Genomic DNA, 20,650 nt, shown 5'->3' with positions numbered 1-20,650 from the left:
GGTCTCCAGGGGCTTTGTTTTCAGATCTACAGACAGTAGGCTCTAGTGGTAAACATTTTCCTGAATTTGAGCCCTGTTTCAAAATGTGATCCATGTCAACCAAACTTGTTTCTCTACTACATGAAGAATGTCCATCTGTCAGTCCTCCATTGTTAGATGCCATCAGAATTTGAATCTTAACCCTGGCAGAATAGCCTGGAATACATCCATACTTGTTCAAACTCCTGATATTGTCGTATACAAGTCAATATTCTACATAGACTACACTTTTCTAAAACCAAACTGCGCAGGATTTTTCCAGACACCTCTATGATAAATGTAACACTGCAGAGGGCACTACACACAAGTTCAAACAACTAAATCATGGCTTAGCAAATTGGCTGACACATGAAATGTGGAAATAATTTGATTCTCTGAGTGACAACTAAGCCAAATTTGACCAGGTCTGGCAACATCTCCTATCTACAGTAGATAACACTGCAGCGTTTCCACCTTGGATACATTGGTTGTTTTTGGTTGTGGTCCTGTGTGGAAACCCCTCTATCGAATTAGGTTATTGAAATTACGTTTAGGTTAAGGTTAGGATTAGGGGATGGTTGTCTGTTCCACATGGAAAGAAAAACAAACGTGTGTGTAGCTAAACAGCAATTAATTGTTCTGTAGCCATACGTTGGCAAACATTTTATGGGAGATGCAGAATTAGGTACAATGTCTTGCAGTGCATAACTTGCGGCCATTGTGGCCGATCTACCGAAATAATTATTTAGTTTTATAGCTTGCAAACCAACAGATTTCTGAGAAGTGATTTCCCGTTGAGGTTTTAGCATTCATTTGTAAAGCATCGTAATTCGTAAAGTATGTCATAGTAACAAAAGTGTTTTTCTTAAATTTGATATAATTTATTTTGATATAAATTCACTGAAAACGTCCCTGTGTGGCTAAATCGGGCTCAGTTGGTAAAACGTCACTTGCGATAGTAGGGTTGTGGGTTTGATTCCCACTTGACATGTATGACAGTTGTCTACACTAGTGAGAAGATTGGAAAGCTAAGTGAATAACTGTTACATTGATCCATGTTAATACTGTATGTCAGTTATTGCCACAGATGCGATCACACCGGACTACACAGCCTTTCCGTCCCAAGACTGACCCCTGATTAGTGGCCTTTTTTGTCATTCACATACTCTTGAACAAAAAACGCTCCGTAGTTTTTTTGAGTGGCTGGTGACGCACCAGCGCCAGCGCTGAGCGGACAGGAAAAAAAATCAGGCAAGATGGCGACTTCGGAGCCGGTAAGCGAGATTGAGGTATATGGACAATTTAGGGCACCAAAAGAATACACATTGAATATTGAACCCAAGTCATTTATATTGGAATACGTTTCATCTCACATGGGTTAAATCCGCTGGGTTTTACCGGAATTTTTGTCTCCGGGAGCTGTGAAAGCGCGGGTGTCTGATTCCAACAGCTCAGCAGTGCATGCTAGTAGCAATGGATTTAGGGGGTGGCATTGATGACTTTGTTGGCAGGGAGGGACTGGACATCGGTGGTTCTCCACTTGCCTCACTGATTCAGTCTACTTACATTTATTTATTATAGCGGTAGTTGTGTCCTTTCAAAATAATTTATCATCGTAGTTGTAACTGATTTATTTCTAACGTTTTCCAACATTGTGACAATGACATCTGGACACGTGTGTCCGTGCTGACTGTGTTAGCTAGCTAGATTTTACGTTAGCTAGCTTAATAGCGACTAACTGTCATGGACCTCGTTCGTTTTGAATCTGAAAATTTCCCTAAATTGCCGCATTTAATTAACTGGCATGCAACTGACCCATTCATAATTTAATTGGTGAGGGTAGATGTGATTCCTACTAGCCAGCAGATGACACAATCCTGTTCCCAATTTGAATTGACTAGCCAACGTCTGTACCTAGCTACCTTGCTAGGTACGATGGTTAACGCGCTACTTTACACAACATGGCTAGAAAACAGTGCCTAACGTGGTTTAGCTGACTTAGTTCGTATTTTAATTTAGTGTGTCATCCGGTTAACCATCTTTTTGAGTCAGCTCCATTCAGTAGCTAGTAGTAACTACTGAGTAGTCGAATTTCAGTCACGTGTTTTTAGTAACGGACGTTAATTAGTTGCTAACTAGCAAACTACACAATCGTGGCATTTCATGTGACCATAAACTTACTACCTATTTCCACTTCAGGGAATTCACTAGAAGTAGATCTTTAAAACTAGATTTGTATCTAGTCCGACATGGATGGAGTACCTGGCATTGTAGTATTCTAATCTGATATCAATCAATATATTTTTCTGCTCATCTTTGATTGTGGTGTGAATGTGTGGGCATGGTCAGGATAGGCCTGTTGATGTTGGATTTACCCTCACGTAGCTAATAATGTACTAATTAATGTTTTGGCTGTGTTATTCCCACCAGAAAGCACCTGAAACAGAGGAGTCCCAACCAGAAGTGATTCCCACTGCACCACCTGTTGTTGCTGGTTCTGAGCAGTATATCAAACATCCCCTGCAAAACAAGTATGGATAGTGTGCACACATGCTACTGTATGTCTGTCTGTCTAAAGTTAATGTTCTTGTGCGACATTGTTTTGCTTGGTAGCAAGAGACAGTGACACAGGTAGCTGAAATGTCTGTCACTTTGCAGAATACCAGCTTTATATTGCATGACTGAAAAAATTTAGCCTCTCCTCATTGAATCTTTCCTCCCAGTGATTGCCATGTTATTCACCACAGATTAGGAGAGAGGCTGCCTAATCCCACAGGAGAGACTTTGACTCACTAGTGGGAAATCTACACAATAGCGGAAGCTTTAACTCTGACCCGGTGGTTGAGCAGTAGTTAATAACACATTTATAATTTCAAAATGTTAGTTATTTAGCAGACGCTCTTCATCCAGAGCGACTTACAGTTAGCGCATACATTAGAGAGTACCACTCAGTAGTAGTAGTAGTAAGTGCTCCCTACTTAAGTACCAACCCACAAAGTCATTGTTAGAAGGAAGGCAATACAAACATTCAACCTGACAAGCATTAGTTCACAAAGGCAAACATGGGACGGTTTAAAAGTAGAGGTATCTGCTAACTATCTGCTCAACACGACACATGCTCTGGTCAGTGTTGATTGCGGAGTTAAGTTTATTCATCAGACGCCAAACGGAAGGACCTCACCAGCCACCACTTTCATTAACACCAGTCTGTTCCAGCACATCCCATCCGGTGTCTATTCAATAGGGCCATAGACCTCAGCGAGCAGGTCATCAGACTGGGTAGAACTGCTGACATGGAGCACTCCCTCAGTAGACCCTCTCTAGACCTTTCTGTCTGTTCTGTCACTGGCTCAGGTGGAGCCCGCCCCACCCTTCTGGGCCAATCGGATCATGAGACGCCTAACCATAGGCCAGTGCATCTCACAATATGTTTGTTTTCTTGTTGTTACGTTCCAGCCCTCTGATGTTAATTTTGGGGTGGCTTTACACCACCGGCAGAGAGAACGTAAGGGGTAACCCTCACGTACGGTGTTGTCTGGGTAATCTACTATAGCTACTAAGTTCTAGAGTTCAGCGGCCTGTTTCTGAACATGTTACATCCCTTTTGTTTTGTTAGGATCCCGACCACAGTAGTGATTACGCCACAAGTCTGCTGGCTTTACCTCAGCTGACACGCTTGTTTACATGTCTGTCTTTTAAGTCCCCCTGGTTCCCCAGATGAGTGACTCAACAGGCCGTCTGGTTTTTCAGCAGTCCTGTAACAGGTATATACTGGGTGTCCTTAAAGTTACTACTCCCTCTGGTTTAGTTTGGACCTGGCGGTTTGCTGTGGTTCTCGCTAGTTGATCCAGTGTGATAACTGATCACTGCGGGACATGATGGGATGGCGCTGGGGTTAAAGTGACTTGGAGGGACATGGTCCATGCCCACCCCTCCCCACTGGTGTCTTTCCCTCTCTCACTGAACTCTGCACTTCCTGTGAAACCGGTGATTGAATAACGGCAGACGTCCCGTGTGGGTCCTGTAGGAATAGGGGAGTCTAGTGTGGCAGACGACCCGTGTGGGTCCTGTAGGAATAGGGGAGTCTAGTGTGGCAGACGACCCGTGTGGGTCCTGTAGGAATAGGGGAGTCTAGTGTGGCAGACGACCCGTGTGGGTCCTGTAGGAATAGGGGAGTCTAGTGTGGCAGACGACCGGTGTGGGTCCTGTTGGAATAGGGGAGTCTAGTGTGGCAGACGACCCGTGTGGGTCCTGTAGGAATAGGGGAGTCTAGTGTGGCAGACGACCCGTGTGGGTCCTGTAGGAATAGGGGAGTCTAGTGTGGCAGACGACCCGTGTGGGTCCTGTAGGAATAGGGGAGTCTAGTGTGGCAGACGACCCGTGTGGGTCCTGTAGGAATAGGGGAGTCTAGTGTGGCAGACGACCCGTGTGGTTCTGTTATTCTAATCACCACCTCTGTCCATTAGGGGTTGTGATGGTACGCCTAACACACCGTACGGTACATATTGTGGTTTGTCGGTCACGGTTCAGTACGGTTTCGGTACTGCACAAAAATGCAATGACTGCTGAAGGAGATTTGTTTTTACTTTATTTGTCATAATATGCAACACTAATGCAGGCATGGGTCATAGAGTGGCTGATGAAGGCACAATCAGAATAGCCATATATTGCTGTGTATTTTCTTTACTGGTAACAATTATATATTAAATCCATTATTGCTCTGGTGGTGCTTATTAGCCGGTTCCTTTTGTTCTTTGGATTGCTAATATAGTGCGGGTACCTGGTTGCTGAAATGTGAGTAAGTGGGACATTCTTACCATGGCTCGAACACATTCAAAGGCTGCTGAAACCCTGTATTCTCACCCACAGACTACAGTCACATCCGTGGCTATAAACCACACCTATCGCTCTTGCAGATTATGTAGCCTAATCAGACTTTGCTGCTATGTGCTGCTTGAATGCAATGGTGAGATTAGTAAATTGTGTTGTCTCTTCATGTTTCTGTGTTGCTGAGTTAAGTGAGTAGGAAAATATACCAAATAGTGCTAAGTATCCCCTTAACATGTTTGAGCAGTGGTGAAATGCAGTTTGTCTAGTACCTACAAGCCTGTCACCATTGTAGTCTACTGGAAAGCCAAAATGCTGATGAACTTGAGATTTAAACTAATCTGGGGATTTATCAATAGCACCACTCGCCAATGTGCAGAACTAACATTTCCTCCAAGTACCACTCGCCCAACTGAATGCCCCCAGACGGTACGGTTATGAATTCACGTACCATAATTTGAATGCCAGCTGTTGCCTCCAATGGGCGATTGAACAGAGGCTCTGAAACCTAACGTGTTAAATAAACACACGTGGACGTGTGAATTTGTATTGTAATACAGTGTGTTCTGGTCAGCCGTGTGTGGGCAGAGGGACAACATAAACCTTAACTTTCCTTATCCTGCGGTTGAGATTGTCTAATCTACTTGATGTTGGAAAGAACAGGACTGTGGGAGGCTTCATTGGCTGTACAGTTGGAGCTTGTTTCCACCCTGGATTGGCTGGTGAATAGCAGATGCATCGATCGGCGCTGTGTTTTAGTGTCCTTGAAGACATGGCATCAACCGTGTCTCATTTCCGTCTGTCCATGATGAAGTACAGTAAGTGATCCCACTGTGTCTTGTCCTCAGATGGGCCCTGTGGTATTTCAAAAACGACAAGAGCAAGAGCTGGACGGAGAACCTACGTCTCATCTCAAAGTTTGACACAGTGGAAGACTTCTGGGCGTGAGTACTTCCTCTACCTGCTACCCTGTGATGACCCGACGCCACCTTTGAAGCCTGTTAAGGCGCCCACTGGCAGTGCTCCGAATGACAAATTCCACTTCTATTATGGTGATCTATCTGAAAAGAGTAGAGACTGGCCTGTGACATTGCAGTACAGTGATATACAACAATGTTAATAGACCCAAGTGTTGTGTTGCACCTGCTCAGTTATTTAAACTTCTGATTTGCAGGTACTTTTTCTTCTGCCTGGCTGTTAGCTGGTCATGTATATTATTGTCTCCCCTCTGTTTCAATGTCAGCGTTATTTTCTTGTCTGATGGGTTTTTTTGAAACAAAAAAACTGCTGATTGATACCTGTCTAGACATTGTTAGTAGGCCAAGTGCTGCAGTTAGTTCTACAGTGCTTTCATTAACCAGGCCACTAAATTATCGTTTATTCATTAGATTGTCGTATCTGACTTCATTGATCACTCAACTAAAAATTGTAATGTTAGAGTAGCTGAAATCTTGTATGTCTGTAGGCCTGTGTTAAGTTGTGACTTGGTTTTGTGTTGTAGGTTATATAACCACATACAGCAGCCTAGCAAGTTAGGCTTCGGCTGTGACTACTGCTTATTTAAGGTAAGTGGACTTCTCCGAACATTACCTCAGAAGGCATGGTTTCCGGAGATCGCTAAAGGGATATCTCATTAAGATTTTGGTTGAAGTACTTTTGAATGGTCGGACGGTCTGTGGCGACAGAATTCAACATAATATGTTTTTCTCTTGTGACTACAGTCATAATACAGTTAGCGCTGTCAGATCAGTGGAAACAGATGAACTTTAGTTAAGCTTCACTGAAAGCCATGTCTTCCACTCTTACAATTCAAACTAAGTCCGGCAGTGTCAGTACTCTGAAAGGGTGGTCCAGCAGCGTTGTTGCTTGTTGTGGCTGTTTCCTTGTTCACGCCTGCATTCCCAGGTAAAGCCACAATGAGAGAATACATTATACTCATGGTGAGGGGAATTTGACTTGGACTTTTCCTTAAAGTTACGCCTGGATTTAATAACCATCTCTGTGTAAGCCGTTTGGTTGTATTTCTCTGTGTGTGTAGTGTGTTTATCGGGTGTTTCAGAGCGAGGAATAGAATGATGCTCTGTGGTCTTAAAGACAGAACCCTGGAGAAGCTGTTTAAGCATTGGCTTTTACAATTGCAGGTCTCTGCTGTTTTAATGTAGTCAAGTGCATCATCCTTATTGATGTCCCCAGTCAACAGGGTGGGACTTTCAACTTCACTGCCTCATCCTTCCTGGTGACCTGGTTGGAGTCTTTTCTAACTGGCTCCTCGGGAAAGGTGGTTGGAAGTCCCACCCGCTCAACTACATTAAAATGGACGATGGCTTCAGTGATGACATTCGTGCCCTCACAGACTCCATAATGGGAATTCTATAGGGTTCTGTCGAACCTCAATGGGCAGAATGGATTTTAGATGGGCAGTTCCACTGTAAAGTGCACTATATGAATATGGGCCGGGGAGGTAGTTTGCAGCTGGAGAGAGCTTATATGCCCACACCGCCTCTGTGTTCATCAGGATGGAGTGAAGCCGATGTGGGAGGACGACAAGAACAAGCTGGGCGGGAGGTGGTTGATGACTCTCAGCAAACAGCAGAGACAAGTTGATCTCGACCGCTACTGGATGGAGACTGTAAGACCGTTAACCCTAAACCTTGGTCCTGTTCATGAGGACCAGTCAGAACAAATGGATGTGTCCAGTTAGAAAGGACACTATTGTTTTTTTAACAATTCATTGTATTTAGTGGAGGGGGTGCATAGTGTGTCAACAGATGAATTACATTTGATTCATTCCAGTGTCCAACGCCCATTTAGTGATTTCTGTGTTTTGTAGCTGTTATGTTTAATCGGTGAGTCATTCGACGAGGCCAGTGACGACGTGTGTGGAGCGGTGGTCAACGTCAGACCCAAGGGAGATAAAATATCCATCTGGACCGGGAACTGTCAGAACAAGGAAGCCATTGTGACGATAGGGTAGGTCGCATGCATCTGTCCTCTCCCCAGTATCTCCATTTCCATTGCATTTTCAACTGTACCAATAGTTTTGTCAGAAATACTTGGATTTAATGGCAAATATGCCAACATTGTTCTTAGCCCTCTAGCCAACAGCTATAAAAATACTGTTTACGTAAGAGAACATAATTGTGTGGGGATCATTGTGCTGTCTAAATCACTCTGAAAACGATATGAATGATCATATGAAATATGCATTTAGAATTAGAAAGGGGGAATATACTTTGTCACAGCACTTGTGAATGCAGGTGTCAGAAATGCAGTGAGTACAGTACTAAACTCTCTAGTTCACCACTAGGTGGTGGCAATGCATGTGAGTCTTGACAAATTCCCCCACACTGCTTATTAAAAAAAAAAGAGCAAACTTGCCCACATTTACTGCTATGAAATCATTTTCCAGTTTCTAGACAAGCAAAATAATGTTCCACTGGCCTACTAGGGAACTTAACAGTTTGTCCAGTTTTTGGGTTTGAAATTAGATGATTCGGGATGAGTTTTTGAAGATTTTTATGCCTTGGACTGTTCTGAGAACCTATTAACCTCCCTCCTTCCCTCTTTCCAGGCAACAGTATAAAGAGCGCCTGAGTCTCCCTATCAAGCTCCTGATTGGCTACCAGTCACACGATGACACATCTAGCAAGAGTGGTTCTACAACCAAGAACATGTACTCAGTTTGATCAACCCCCCCTCCCCCCCAGCTCAACTACCAACACACTGCATCACCCAACACATTAATACTTTTTCACTTGTCAACTACTGTTACTGTCCTTCGCTGTTACAGACGAGAAACGTGTACAGTGTTAGAGCTGCCTCCCTAACACCTGATTGACTGATGGGCCAACAGCTGGTCCTCCTTAGAATGAAAATGGGGGAGGAAGGAGGGCAGCATCAGCTGACGATGTTGGGATTTGAGTTAGAAGATGGTTATATAAAATTAGGTAATTTTAGAGTTGGAGAGTACATGTGACTAATACCAGTGGCTTTCCCCTACTAGTTTAGCTGGGGAGACATTCTGTCCTTTAGGCTTGGTTAAAAGACAGACACCTTTCTTAGCTGTAAAACTCTTTTCTTACGCAGAGTTTACTATCACTCCCCGTTAAGAAAAGTGTTTCTCACCAACTACCCGTGATAGGAAAAGGTAGATGAGATTCATTCATTGAGCAGATTTTAAAGGCCGCCAGCGTTTTAACCTGCTTCAGTAGGAGGTGTTTGGCATGAGAAGGGATTGCAGATGCGCCTGCTGCAGAAAAGACTACAGTATCTTTAAATAAATAAAAATACATTTGTTAAAGAATAGTCCTTACACACACTAGTGTGCATATTTTGTTGGGAAAAAGGCCACCTATAGTTCCAGCCATGTTGGGATTGTGGATTCTTTGCTTGTGTAACTATTTTGAACTCCCTTTTTCCCCTTCCATTTATTTATGATATATGCATTGCCGTTGAACTACTTAGTTGAAGGTCAACTATGGAAAAAAAACTTAAGGTCTTTACAATTGTTTTCCCTCTTTTTTTTCCTCAAATGTTTATTTTTATTTTATTTTTGTTATTAAGGAGGCGAACGATGTAGAGTGAATATCTAGTTTTTCTACAGTATCATACAGTACCAAGTAAAGATGCCTGGATGAGTTTTAGGTCTGCTTCTCATCGTTTTCTTCCTAACAAAAACTGTAGAACATTTTGCCCAACTCTTGGGCCAGTGCGACTGGATCTATCCATCGTGAAATGATTTTGCTCATAATGTGTCTTTATTATCTGTAATTCCAGGATGTATATTATCTTCTTTCAAGTAAAGGTTAAGTGCTTTGCATTAAAACCAGAACCAAGTGGTCTCATTTGTTTTGTATTGCCTGTTTAACATTAGTTCCTATAGTGTCAACGTACTGATTATGCCTGGGTCAGAAGTGATAATCATATTTCTTTCGAAGCCTGTCAAGTGTTTAACATCTCAGGAGCAATATTGTTTGAGTTTCATAATTTTCTAGAATCTGCATCTTACAATGTACTTAGTATCCAGTCTTCCTGTATTAAAATCTTATTTCGTTTTGGTGTATAGCTTAAACACCTATCCAAATGATAAAATCATCTAAACAGATGCATTGGTACTAGGGGTTCATTTGGATTTCAGTGGTAAGAGAGTGGTAAGCAGATCTTACTTTTCAGGAATCACGCCAACATGTACGGAATGTACAACCGCCATCATCTGGATCTACAATGTACCTTTTGTACTTTTGTAAAACAGGCAAATCCACTTCAAGTAATTATTATCCATCACATTCCTTCGTCTCCTCAGTAAATGCACACACCCAGTAGTTCTTAATCTGGCAAAGCCCCAGACATGCTGAGTCCACCAGTTCAACTCAAATGTCAACACCACAAAGAGGTTTCCCAAACGTGTCCGGTTCAAATTCCACCTGCATTACACACCTGTACCTTAGCAAATAATACCCTCTAGCCAACACCTGGCAACACCTCACAATGCCCCAGTGGCGACTGCAATGGGGAGAATTCTACTGTAGTCTAGTAAACACCACTGATAGCGTCATACTGGTGTTGATACACTTGATACTCGTTCCAGTGGTAAGTCTTGTTTTTGACATTGCTTGTTTGTACAGACCACTGAGCAAGCTTGAAGTAAGCTTTGTTTCCCCATCGCCCCACTAATCAGAGGCATGCAAGCTGCACTGTATAACCCTGGAATGGCATAGTGCCTCTTTTGGGATATCTTGGCATGATGTCTTTTATACAGACTTTAATGTCGATCTTAGACGCTGTTTTTGTTCTCCAGCTACTCCTGAATGGTATTATTCCTACACACATGCCTATAGTATACATACCCCTTTGCTCATTCCCCATTTTGTTAGGTAGAAGCCTCATTCTAAAGTAAACAGTTATTTTTTTTATATTTTTTTAAATTTATAAATATACCCCTGAAATATCACATCCGTATTCAGTACTCTGACTCCTTCACTTTGCACCTTTGGCACCTATGTCAGCCTTGATTCTTCTTGGGCATGACACTACAAGCTCAGCACACCGGTTTTTCAGGAGTTTCTCCCATTCTTCTATGGAGGACTTTTTTAAGCTCTGTCAGGTTGGATGGGGAATATCGCTGCAGTACCATTTTCAGGTCTGTCCAGATAATGGCCAGGAAATGAGCGGCGCTTGGTTTCCTCCAGACAAGACGATTGGCGTTTGGACCAGAGAATATTGTTTTGTAGAGGTCTGAGAGACATTTATGTGCCTTTTGGCAAACTCCAAGATTGCTGTAATGTGCCTTTTATTGAGAAGGGGCTTCTGTCAGGCTACTTCATCATGAAGGCCTGATTGGTGGAGTGCTGCAGAAATGGTTGTCCTTCTAGAAGTTTCTTCTATCTCCACACTGGATCTCTAGTTTCTTGGTCACCTTCCTGACCAAGGCCCTTCTCCCCCCAACTGCTCAGTTTGGCCAGGCAACCAATTCTAGGAAGTGTTGTTTGTTCCAAACGTCTTCCATTTAAGAATGATGGCCACCATATTCTTGGGGTTCTTTATTGCTGCAGAAATGTTTTTGGAATATTTCACAGATCTGTGCCTTGACACAATGTATTGGAACTCTACAAAATATGCCTTCAACCTTATGGGTTGGTTTTTGACCTGCTCTGTCGCCTTATATAGAAAAGGGGTGTGCCTTTATAAATAAATGTCCAAACTACTGAATTGACCAAAGGTGGACTCCAATGAAGTTTTAGAAACATCTTAAGGATGGTCAGAGTAAACTTGATACTTCTGTTATTTTTGTATTTTTATGTAGGTTTGTAAAAATGTGAAATCTGTTTTTGCATTATAGGGTATTGTGTGTACATTTAGAAAAAGGCTTTAATGTAAAACATTTGGGAAAAGCAAAGAGATCTGAATACTTAATGAATCCACCATATATTACTTCCATTTGAAGCGTTACATAACATGACAAACCACAAAGTAAGTAAAGTGTAATAAAACTGGAACAATGCTGTTGAACATTTTTATGTTGCTGATATGGTGGATCTCCTATAGCATGTCATGAGGCAGTCCCACTTGGCAATCAGAAATGCAATGATGCTGAGGTTTCAGATTAGATTAGATTGTTTATTTTATTATTTAGTTATGCTTGGCAAACCAGCTTTTCCAAAATAATATGACATTCCAAGTCAGTACTTTCATATTGAATGAAATGCTTATCTATTTCTAGTCTAGGTGAAAGTTATTTGAACACTTTAAATATTGTCAAAAATATATCTCTGTACAATTGTTAAGATGTTGTAAACAAGTCAGAATCATTGCACAAGTGCCATTAATAAGAACACAGTCAAAAAATTACACCACACATTTTGTTCTGTTCATATAAAAAATATACCATGGGTACTTTCAGATGAATTGTTCTGCCATCAGAAAGCTTCCCTGAATGTCACAAATAGCCCTTGATAAAAGAACTGCCACACCTGCCTTTGTCATACCTGCTCTATCACTCGAGTCATCACACAAGTTATTTCAAAAAAATGTATTATCTTGTTACCTAATATATTTCAATGGGACAATAATGTCCCCAGTTACATTGTAGAATCACACGGTAATCTGAATATTCTATATAGCCATTCAAATAGGAAATTGCACATTGATTAATTCAGTATAAGAGATCAGAGACATTGACTTCATTGTCCACTCTGCAAGTTCTGGTGTTTTCTTGTCTTGGTTCATCAGTGGTTATGAAAGAGGTTATGGTCAACAGTTTTCCCTTTACAAAGCTTTCAGGAATGCTTCCATGACAAATCTTGCTTCAGTGCAGCACCTTTTCTTCCATGTCATGTCTAATGAACTAGACCCCAGTGTCTAAAGTGTCTCTCCCCTAGCCCAATAGTATTGTCTCTTGTCAGGAAAGAAGTATAGGTTTCTCCTCCTCTTTCTTTCTCATCAGCGTAGACAACGTGGAGGAGGAGAAGAACCAGAACTCCACAGCGAAGCTGAGTTCAAACAATTCCAAGTTGACGCTCATTATCCACTCAAACAACGCCGCTATATGCTTGTACATGTAGTCCTCCTGGACAAACAGGATGGTGTCTGCATGGGTCAAAGGTCAAGAAGAGGTAACTAATTGTGTGACAGGTTCAGTGCATTCATGTTTACAGTAACACTATGAGTATGTTGCCAGCACAGGTGGCTGGTTGCATCTTAATTGGGGAGTACATGCTCATAGTAATGGATGGAATGAATGGAAAAACACCACACACATTTGTCATGAGTTTGACACCCATTCAAGCCATCATTCCCCATCCAGCCTGTCCTCTCCTCTTTTGCCTCCTGTGGCTCTAACGAGGACCAAGTTGTGCATATTCTTCCTGTGAGTAACAGACTGACTGGGTATGTGGTCAGCGGTTCCGGCACTGGTGTAGCAATCGGGGGTGTGGCTTCACCAGGGCCCATGGGGGGCCCGTGCTTGGCCTCTATAGTAAATGTTTTTTCTGTGTGGTTATCAAAGTGAGACGTCGGCTGTGAGGTTAATCTACACCGGGGGTTGGCTTTACAAGCGTATTGGGGGAGGGGGCTGTAAAGAGAGCCTGGTGTCATCGTGCTATGCCAGCGGGTTCAGGGGTTAGGTGGTAAAGGATACAGCACACAGTGACGACGATCTGGATCCCCGTAGACACAATCCTTGCTGGGTAGAGGACCCACTCCATGTGGGTCAGGACACACTTCCCGGTCAGCACAGTGAGGAGCAGGCTGTAGAAACAGATGCACAGGAAGCTCACAGCGGCCCCCAGGTAATGGCCTATCGTCAGGGCAGTAGGCTGGAGGACAGAGATGTTAGTTAGTGTCCAGAAATGAGTTGTGCTGGCTAAAGAACGGGCATAGGACAGGTTTACATCAAGCTAGTCCGGTAAACCAAAACCACTTAACAGGGAGGACTTGTGCACTCACATGAGCAAATAGGGCTAGGATGGAAGAAATTCTACAAGGCCTAGTAAACTGCCTGCAAAATGAATCCCCTTACATTGCAGTTCCCAGCTACGAAGGCTCCAACCGCTGCCACTCCGCCAAACACCAGGGCAATTCTACTGAGCATTGATTGAACCCTGTTCCTGTCCAAGATGTGAGCATGGTGGAAGATGCAGAACACCAGGACTAGAGAGAAAAGGAGGAAAGGGTAGAACGTATCAAATATGAATAATATTGTTTATCCCATGTTCATAAATTAAGTATGACATCACATCAGGTCTACAACACTTATTATATGAGCGATTATTATTATATGGTTCAATTAGACAATCATCAATTACATGTTTTATAGTCAAGACAAACAAGGGTCTTTACCTAACATGTCGGGTTCTGACATACCAAACTGTTTGTACAGGTGAAATAACATCTACAGTACAAAGATTGTAAGTACGTTCTCTGTGTAGTTAGATGTTTGTCTGAATAGGATATTGTCTGAATAGGATATTTGTCTGAATAGGTCTATGTAGGATATACTGTACAGTCACACAATTTGAACTTACATAGAAATGAACCAGCGTTGATAGTGGCTGTGAACAACGAACTTTCTGGTGAATTTGTTCCACTTGAACTGTAATATACAAGGCCAGGACATGAATTAGAAACCATCACACAATATTTAAAATGTTTACAGAGTGGTGGCTAGCTACATTTGCATTGACTGTTTAAAACAAAAACAGTGTTGAACCACAGGACATGAAGTGGACAAATCATTGACTCCTTCCAGTAATTAGATGTCGGATGAGTTAGCCTCGAGTGGCCCTCAGGGAAAGTGCCTGTCCTCTGTTTCTGTAGCATCAGGCGACCCCTCATTAATGCTGTGTCCAGCCGACACAATATGTCTGGGACTTTGGTTGGACTGGGAATTTTAACCATAACTTTCCAATCTCAGTACAGATACTTTAACGCCTAAGAGTTGGTTAGTCCTGGCTTCTTTGGTATAACGGTCTGTATGGTTACCTTATGGTGGGAACATTACAACAGGCTGTAGATGTGTTGTTTCCACAGGGGCTTCCAGGGGCCCTAAGAGGAGGTGAGTAGAAATGATTACCTTTTTATGTTAAGTGTCTCGATTATATGTTCCCTGCTCTGGGAGGGATACAAGTGCACAGGCTTTTGTTCCGACCCAACACCAGCAAAACACCTCAACTAATCAAGATGGGATATTTTTTATCAGGTGTGTTGATACTGGGCTAAATTTAAGGCACTGCCGATCTCCAGGACTAGAGTTGAAAAACACTGATTAAACACTGTTTTTCTTATAAGCAATACAGACAGCATTTCACTGACAAGATCCAGTCACAATGTTATGTAGCGAATCTCACTGACAGAACACAACCTACCAGTCGATGAGGGAACAAACATGATCATTGCTGTATGCCAGGCCATACCTGAAACAAACACACACCAATTTTATATTACTAATACAAAGAGCATTTTTCTCATTGTTAAGAACGTACTTTCTTGCCCTTTACAGTATGATTAACATAAACGTCCATTGAAGAACACTGCTTGGCTTGAGCAGTTCAGTAATAAGTAACCAGGAGCTAATGAGGGTGACTAAGCTAGAGTACACAGATGGAGGACTTTAGAATATTATTAGCAGCAATATCTGTGTTTTCTTCAAAGGCAACCAACCAGAGTCAATAAGGCAATACAAGTTTGAACAGTGTCCTCTGAGAATTAAAATAAAGGTTGAATCAAATGTCTTAACATGAACAAATGTACCAACCAATGACAAATGTACAGTGACTCATGAAGATTAAATCAAATGTTTCACCATTCACGCACCAGAGAATCAATTGTTCTGGTTCTGTAGGTATATTAAAGATGAGTGAGCTGAATTCAAAGCTTCGGTTTCCTTTTAGGGAAATGATAATGAACCAAGGTCATGACATTTACATTGTAAATGCAACATATCTGTGTGCTTGCATAGAGAGCAGAGTGACAGCATCTCACAAATCAGTTCTAATTTTCATAATCACATATCTGTTTGCTTACATAGAAAGCTGAGTGACTGCATCTTAGAATGTGATTAGATTTGTTTTCCCTGTCATATATTCCCACCATGACACAAAAGAAATACAGAAAGTAATGTTTTGAATTATCAGTGTTCAGCTCATACTGTGTATTATAGCATTAATGTTGGTATTGTTAAGATTGAGTACTTGAACGTTTCACTAGATTGCTGTGTAGACAATCAAAGAGATCAAAAAAAGGAAAACTGGTTGTTTCTGTTTGGATCGTAATAGATTTCAGGACATACGAAACTGAACATTTAAAGTGATTACTGTAGTGTTCTGAACATTTGAAGTGATTACTGTAGTGTTCTGAACATTGAAGTGATTACTATAGTGTCCTGAACATTCGAAGAGATTACTGAAGTGTTCTGAACATTTGAAGTGATTACTGTAGTGTTCTGGGAAATGATTCGACAAGATCCATCTGTACCCTGTCTGATCTATCTATTGTATGGAACAAGGATCTGAATTCATTTATGTGAACACAAACTATATAATGAATATTTATGTTTTACTTTTGACAGTTTCAACAACTGCTATCTTCATTTCTCTCTTATCCAATGATAAATCCTTTCATATGCCTTGATGTTGGGTTGTTCCATGGCCAAAATGTTGGTTCATTGTACAGAAAGAAACATTGATCAGGTAAAATTAAAGAGCACTTCCACTTGACAGTCAGTCAGGCATGTTGTCAATGTGTTGTCAAGGTGTATCATAAGTCACTAATGTCCATCAACAGGTTCCTCCAAAGAGCCGAAATATTTGTAAAAGATTTGGAGAAAAAAAGAAATATATTCTTGTTCAACTTACGTCACCCAGGTTCCAATGAGAGACACTAAACTGAGGGAGATGGGCAGTAGAATCCAGAAAACCATGTCTTGATAGTTCAGAGGTAGCAGCAGCAGTGGAGATACAGTAGGTATGATCCCACTTCAAACACTGTCTCAGTCTGGCACTTTGAGGATCTTTGTCTCTAACCTGCAGAGTTAGTCGCACACACACCTGGCTTCTCATTTCGACTGTGGCATCCCAAACGCTTTTGGAACCAATAGATCACTCCGGTGTAGAAGAATATCATACAGGTTTGACCATGTACAACACCCAGGCAACATTCCTGTCTTTTAAGAGCAGCAGAGGGGACAAATTCAGCCCGTTCTACAGTCTAGCCACTCCCATGGAGCACCACCTTGAAGTGTTGGGAGGACAGACGTGATGAAACATGGGGTGGGCCCAAAACATTATCTCACTGTTTGTTTTAAATTACATAGCACACAGCGTACAGGCGACGTAGCTGTCGAGCTAAAATTTGCCCCAAGAGAAATGTGGAGCTCTAAAGTGCCTTTCTTAGTGATGTTACTTTACACTGTGAACTAAAACTACAACTTTCAGACACATAAATTACAAATGTGTTATTGAAGTTGTCTACCAATTGAGAGAGAGTGAGATAGAGAGCACTGTAGCTTTGTTGGAAATTGGTGGGAGCACTACCTAGAAAACATGTTTTAGATTTATAATATGGTGCAAGAGTAGATGAAAAATAAATACATTCCTTAATACAGTGTCTTGCAAAAGTATTCAAACCCCTGACCAATTCTCAAATTTTACTGAAATACAAATTACAATTAAACGTCATTCTGTATTATATTATATCTTCAAAACACAGAAGATAATCATTTTTGATGTGACATTGGTTTTATGTCGGGAAATATTTCTAAGAAAAAATGAAATATGTAATATTCTATATTTTTCCACATTGCAGCTGGGTCACTGTCATGCTTTCTGATGGTACTTTTGGAGTAACAGATTCTTCCTTGTAACTCTACACTGCATGGCAGTTTTCTGAAGAGCTGACACTGAACACTGTGCCTCTTTCATAAATATTGTTGGCCTCTCAGTGGCTTCTCTCACAAGCCTCCTTGTTTGAGCGCTGAGTTTAGGGGGGCAGTGTCTGTGTGGTGAGATACAGCTTCTACCTCCGTATTATTGATCCAACTGTGCTCACTGTGTGATCCAAACACTTGGTTCTTACATTGTACCTTTCTTTTAATCAATGCATTTGTATCCCTTTATCTGTAAGATCTGAACAATGCTTTCTGTTCTTTATCCTTCAGATTCACAGCCTGACCAATGACTCTTCAACAACTGGGTTTTGGGGGCAGCAACTTATAGGCTGCATTGCTTTATATACATCTACTGAACAGAATTATAAACGCAACACTTTTGTTTTTGCCCCCATTCATCATTTATATGAAATCTGTGGCACAATACCACATATGTCATAAGTTTTGATGGAGCATGCAATTGGCATGCTGACTCCAGGAATGTCCACCAGAGCTGTTGCCTGTGAATTGAATGTTCATTTCTCTACCATAAGCCGTTTCTCCAAAGGCGTTTCAGAGAATTTGGCAGTACATCCAACCGGCCTCACAGCCGCAGACCACGTGTAATCACACCAGCCCTGGACCTCAACATCCAGCTTCTTCACCTCCAAGATCGTCTGAGACCAGCCACCCGGACAGCTGCTGCAACAATCGGTTTGCATAACCAAAGAATTTCTGCACAAACTGTTAGAAACCGTCTCAGGGAAGCTCATCTGCATACTCGTCGTCCTCATCGGGGTCTCGGCCTGACTGCAGTTCGTCGTCGTAACCGACTTGAGTGGGCAAATGCTCACATTCGATGGCATATCTGGCATTTGTAGAGGTGTTTTCTTCACGGATGAATCCCGGTTTTCACTGTACAGGGTAGATGGCAGAAAGCATGTATGGCGTCGTGTGGGTGAGCGGTTTGCTGATGTCAATGTTGTGGATCGAGTGGCCCATTGTGGCGGTGGGGTTATGGTATGGGCAGGCGTGAATTATGGACAATGAACACAGGTGCATTTTATTGATGGCATTTTGAATGCACAGAGATACGGTGACGAGATCCTGAGGCCCATTGTTGTGCCATTCCTCCACGACCATCACCTCATGTTGCAGCATGATATTGCAAGGATTCCTGGAAGCTGAAAACATCCCAGTTCTTGCATGGCCAGCATACTCACCGGACATGAAATGGGCCTTTTGTATACATAGAGAAAGTCTTAGATCTTAGAGTTCAGCTCATGATAAATGGGGTGTTGCGTTTATAATTTTGTTCAGTGTACGTCAGGTGAAAAATATCACTTTTAAAAGCGTAATAGCGCTACAGCTGTTAACGCAGCTACACAAGTATGTCTACTAGACGATCGCTAGTTGCGGACAAACCGTGAATAAAAGAAAACGTATTCACTTCTTAAGCTTGTTTAAAAAAAAAAGCTTGGTATTCACAATTGCAACACATCATGCAATTGGTCAAGAAAGACTCGTCTGTGATTTATTAATAAAATGTGTGTGCTTTCTCGCTTTTTTCAACCAAATACATTCTTATCCACAGTGTTCTATTATTGATGTTCTTCTCAAGAACGTCATTGTCAAACAACGCATTCACAGTTAATTTTGAACCTACCCCGCACCAGTCCAATTGTCCACAGCTGGTGTTTTAACCTCTGGACTCAAGGTTATAGCCACTATCCGGATATCTAATTGGTACACAAATACGTTTACTGTTGCTAACTTGTTAAGATTAGTTACATTTAAGGCCGCAGTTATTCAGATCTTTTTCCATGACAAATTGAGCTGAGATGCGTTCTGATTCATTTGATCATCCTTGATTTCGCTAGAACTTGTTTGGGTTCCACCTGTGTCAAATGAAATTGATTGGACGAGTTTCAGATAGGCACAGTCTCAATTTTACGTACCACATTTCACAGTGCAGAGTGGGGTGGGATCGCGTTCTTTCTGTCATTTTTTTTTAATGGAAGCGCTGATTGGATGTTCGCATTCTTGATATCAGTAGGCCTATTTGGAATTATTGATATCATGAATGAGTATTCTTGATGTCAACAATATGAATTATTGATACCAGAAGTGGAATTCTCAATTGAAAGTCTACACTACCAAAAAAATCACAACGTTGACACAATGTACTTGAGCCAAAATAACAACGTAAGCAAGTTACGTTGTAACAAATAAAATAAGTATTTGACTTTTACGTTGTAGATACGTTATTGATTTAGTAACCAGTACGAACCCAGCACCAGTACATACGTTGTCAGTGCGTCGTGACAACGTGATGTGTTTGCTGGGTGGGAAGCTGTTTCAATCTCTTATCAAAAACGCAAATTGTTGATATGAAGAATCCGAATTTTTGATATGAAGAATCTTAATTAAAATGGAGACATTCAAATGGAGGGCATAGAAATTCAAAATCAGCATTGCATGGATAATTAATATACTCATATAGAACAGTAACCTGCCCCTCTCAGTCATGTGTCAAAGCAATGGTGCAGTTATTATATTTTCCATAAAATCTATGTTTATGTTATAAAAGCCGTTTTAACATTGGAAAGAGTATAAAGGTATTTATGAAAAGCAATCACAAAATAATCTGCGTCTGATCTCCACGTGCGAATTACGTCAATTTGGATTTGAGCCGCCCCTTCTGCCAGGGATAGGGGACATGTTAATAAAACACTGAAACTAGGGAAACATGACAGAAAAATGCGATCACTGCACAGAGAAACCAGAAACTGAGGAACAGGTTCTATTTCAGTGCCAGAAGTATGGGAGGGAACGGCATAACATTTTAATTGAATTAAGGAGGTATGGAGTGGTATAGTTAGATGTATGACTATTGTTGACCAAAAATGTAGGTTATGTAGTGTTTAAATCTTCAGTTTCTTAAGG

The 20,650-nt window shown here is 41.5% G+C and overlaps 2 protein-coding genes across 3 annotated transcripts; one reads left to right on the top strand and one right to left on the bottom strand.

Moving 5' to 3' along the window:
* The first annotated feature begins 1,158 nt into the window (after positions 1-1,158).
* eif4e1c (eukaryotic translation initiation factor 4E family member 1c) lies at positions 1,159-9,685 on the top strand. 2 transcript variants are annotated; one of them, XM_010870031.5, is made up of 7 exons: positions 1,159-1,292; positions 2,449-2,549; positions 5,694-5,789; positions 6,347-6,410; positions 7,361-7,474; positions 7,676-7,815; positions 8,417-9,685. In XM_010870031.5, exons 1-7 carry the CDS (start codon positions 1,275-1,277, stop codon positions 8,529-8,531), a joined length of 648 nt encoding a protein of 215 aa, XP_010868333.1. In that variant the 5' UTR covers positions 1,159-1,274; the 3' UTR covers positions 8,532-9,685. The 2 variants fall into 2 exon arrangements, with proteins under 2 accessions (XP_010868333.1, XP_010868331.1); XM_010870029.5 differs by having other exon boundaries at positions 1,159-1,307.
* A 2,876-nt stretch (positions 9,686-12,561) lies between these two features.
* Positions 12,562-16,990, bottom strand: si:dkey-228d14.5 (uncharacterized protein LOC796266 homolog). The gene is made up of 7 exons (XM_010870032.4): positions 16,695-16,990; positions 15,207-15,254; positions 14,824-14,886; positions 14,367-14,434; positions 13,862-13,992; positions 13,481-13,658; positions 12,562-12,930 (listed from the first exon to the last, which is right to left on the bottom strand). The coding sequence occupies exons 1-7, from the start codon at positions 16,757-16,759 to the stop codon at positions 12,743-12,745; spliced, it is 741 nt and encodes a 246-aa protein (XP_010868334.2). The 5' UTR covers positions 16,760-16,990; the 3' UTR covers positions 12,562-12,742.
* Between the last annotated feature and the right edge of the window lie 3,660 nt (positions 16,991-20,650).

The sequence above is a fragment of the Esox lucius genome, chromosome 6, assembly GCF_011004845.1.
Source record: "Esox lucius isolate fEsoLuc1 chromosome 6, fEsoLuc1.pri, whole genome shotgun sequence".
In the NCBI taxonomy this organism is placed as follows: domain Eukaryota; kingdom Metazoa; phylum Chordata; class Actinopteri; order Esociformes; family Esocidae; genus Esox; species Esox lucius.
The sequence above is the reverse complement of the archived record's forward strand: the minus strand, read 5'-3'. Positions and strand labels throughout refer to the sequence as shown.

Coding starts and splice junctions, on each gene's coding strand:
- eif4e1c (XM_010870029.5), top strand. CDS start 1,275: ATGGCGACTTCGGAGCCGGTAAGCGAGATTGAG. Junction 7,475..7,675: donor ACCGCTACTGGATGGAGACT/GTAAGACCGTTA, acceptor TGTGTTTTGTAG/CTGTTATGTTTAATCGGTGA. Junction 7,816..8,416: donor GAAGCCATTGTGACGATAGG/GTAGGTCGCATG, acceptor CCCTCTTTCCAG/GCAACAGTATAAAGAGCGCC.
- si:dkey-228d14.5 (XM_010870032.4), bottom strand. CDS start 16,759: ATGGTTTTCTGGATTCTACTGCCCATCTCCCTCAGTTTAGTGTCTCTC. Junction 15,255..16,694: donor CTCATTGGAACCTGGGTGAC/GTAAGTTGAACA, acceptor TGTTTGTTTCAG/GTATGGCCTGGCATACAGCA. Junction 14,435..14,823: donor TGTAATGTTCCCACCATAAG/GTAACCATACAG, acceptor TGTATATTACAG/TTCAAGTGGAACAAATTCAC.